Below are 2,648 nucleotides of genomic sequence, written 5' to 3'. Positions count from 1 at the left end.
CCGGGGCTCGGGACTGGGCCCAGGCTGCAGGCAGCACCCCCCTGCCCGCCCACCTCCTCCGGTCCGCCCCTGCCCACCTTCTCGCCTGGCGGGGCCTCCCTGCCTCCGATTCTGCCCAGCGGTGATTCCAGCCGGCGGGGAGCACGTGGCTCGGAGGAGCGCCCACTCGGCTGCCATGCTCTGCCACGGCCGGGCAGCTCCAGCCCAGGCCCCGTGTGCTCCGAAAGCGCGCCCGAAACGCCGCTCGGGGCCAGTCTGACCAGAATGATCGGGAGCAGCGCGCCTGGCGGGCGCACCATAGCCCGGCTGGGGTGCCGAGGGCAGGCTGCTGGGAAAGAAGGGACCCACAAGCCGGGCGGCTCGGAGCAAGGCCCCCGCAGAGCCAGGCAAACTGGCCGGTGGGAGGGAGGCCCACAGGGGGCCGGCAGCTGCACCGCTGCCGCTGCCCCCAGCTCTTATTTGCGTGCCCTCCCCCGGAGCAGCCGGCGAAAGCGCCCCCCTGCTCGCAAGGCGAACCGTGCGCCGCTCACCTTGGCCCCTTCCTCTCCCAGGCCTGTCGCCCAGCGAGAGAGAGCCCGGGGAGGCCAAGCGAGCCCTGTGCCCCTGGGAGCCCCGGCTCGGGAAGCCGGGCAGGAGGGGAAGCTGGCGGAGGCCCGCAGGTGAGGCCGCTCCTTCCCACAATGCCCCGGCCCATTTCCGCGAGGACCCTGAGGACGGAGCGCTGCGGTGGCCCTCTCCTTTCCCTCCCGAGGCCACTCATCCCTGGTCTCCCCCCCCCCCCATGGGGAAGCTCCTTGTACCCTCAGGATAACCACGCCGTGAGGAGGGCTTTCCGGGGCTTGGACCTGGCTCTCCCCCAGCAAATGGCCCAGCGTGAAGACCCCCCTCGCCCCCCACCCGCCACCCCAGAGACGATTAACAAGCAAGAGGAATGGCCAGCCAGTCGCCCTAACACCATAGTAGACAAAGGGAGCCTGGAGCATGCGCAGAGCGCACGCCTACAAGCGCTTCCTCCAGTGCTCCTGCTGGGCCTTGAGCACGGCCCGCGACAGCGTCAGCCCAGGTGAGGCGGTTTGGGCCCTGGGGGGCGGCTTCCCTGGTCGCAGCTTCCGGCGCTCCCCCACCCTCACCGCGCCGACGCGCCTGCACCCCCTCCAAGGCCGTGTCCCTTCCCCATCCGGCCGCCGGGGCCGGCCCCGTCCGAGGCAGGGGCCCGGGAGTGGGTGCCCGCCCGAGGCCGGGTGCGCAGGGGCCCCTCCGAGGCGCATGGGCTGCCCGCCCCGGTCTCCACGTGGCGCCGGGAGCAGGCGCCTCGGAGCCGCTGGCTGTCAATGTGTACTCGGGGAGCCCTTAATCCGCAGGTCGCTGACGTGATAAACAATAATGTCTCTTTTGGAGCTGTTATAACTTATCATGTTAATGGGCGGTTTGGGAGCCTTTAATTGGTGATTTGTGCATGGACTGTCACAAAATTTTAAAACACATTTGCCGTCATTTCTGGGGCGCTTGAGCAGCAACTGGCTCGCGACACCAACAGGGATCAGCAAACAACGAGGCCGCCCTGCCCGGGGCTCCCCTTCCGGAGGGGCTGCTGCTCCCCGCAGCCTCACAGCCCCGAGCGCGGAGGGGGGCCCGGGGGGAGCGCAGCCCGGACGGGGCCCGGCGTGGCTCTGCAGAGGGCCGGGGGCCCCGGGGGCCGCCAGCGCACGCTCGCCTCGTCCTGGGAGAGGCCCTTTCCCAGCTGTTTTCTCTCAGAGGGTGGAAGAAAGGCAGCGCCGAGGAGCTGCAGCCCCCCCAGCTGAAGCCCTTGAGGGGCTTCGGGAGCGCAGCTCGGCCGTGGCAATCGGCAGGGCCTTCTCCGGCTCGGCTCCCGGGCTGAGTGCCCCCCCCCCCCCCCGTGTCCTTGCCGCCCCGGCAGCAGGAGGCCTTTCTGGAAAACTGGCCCGGCCCGGAGCTCAGCTGCTTGGTTCCGGTCCCGGGGGTCCCTCTCGCTCCGACTTTTTGCCAAAGGCCCCGACAGGCCCCTGCTCTGAGTCTCCTTTGCTGCATTTACTCTCTGGGAGCGAGTCCTTCGGCGGCCGTGCCCAGGCCCCGTGCCGTGTCGCACGGCTGCGGGGGCCACCCCACTGTCCTGCAAGCTGGAGCGGCTGTGCCCCCCCAGCCGGGCCCCCTCGGGTCTCCGTGCCCGGCCAGCCCTCCCGCCCGCCGCCCCACAGCGCAGCCCTTTGCGGGGCCCCGGATGCTCCCTGGGAGCCCACAGGGGCCCGGCGCCAGAGGCTTGGCCAGGGAGGGGCGCGTGCCGAGGGGGGGTGCAGATCGGGGGGGGCCCTCCGCCGGGCTTCTTTGCCGATCTTCACCGAAGCATTAATTAAAAGCACCTGCCCTTGCAGTCAAGTTCTCCTTCATTAGGAATAGCGCGCATGTCAATGTGTAATTAAAATTATGCATATTTTTTAAAAATAGCTCTTTTGAAATAGAACCCCAGTCATCCATAGCTATTAATTTAATCAGCCAATTGAGCTCAGGTGAATCCATTTCTCTGCTCGCTCCTTCCCCTCCCCTCCCCCCCCCGCAATGCTGAGTGACGAGAGACGGGGCGGGGGGGGGGAGGCTTTAATTGATCGCGTTGCCTCAGCAATGCGGCGCAT

At 68.3% G+C, this 2,648-nt stretch overlaps 1 protein-coding gene across 1 annotated transcript in view; it reads left to right on the top strand.

Moving 5' to 3' along the window:
• The first annotated feature begins 981 nt into the window (after positions 1-981).
• The window catches only part of LOC123028753 (collagen alpha-1(I) chain-like), a 16,214-nt gene continuing 14,547 nt past the window's right edge, over positions 982-2,648 (top strand). The window contains exon 1 of the mRNA XM_044440967.1: positions 982-1,063. Within this exon, the coding sequence (XP_044296902.1) occupies positions 982-1,063 (82 nt within the window). The remainder of the gene's footprint in view (positions 1,064-2,648) is intronic.

Source organism: Varanus komodoensis, unplaced genomic scaffold (assembly GCF_004798865.1).
Source record: "Varanus komodoensis strain SLA01 unplaced genomic scaffold, ASM479886v1 scaffold38, whole genome shotgun sequence".
Taxonomy (NCBI): Eukaryota; Metazoa; Chordata; class Lepidosauria; order Squamata; family Varanidae; genus Varanus; species Varanus komodoensis.
Note: the sequence above shows the minus strand (reverse complement) of the source record. Positions and strands in the feature narration are given on the sequence as shown.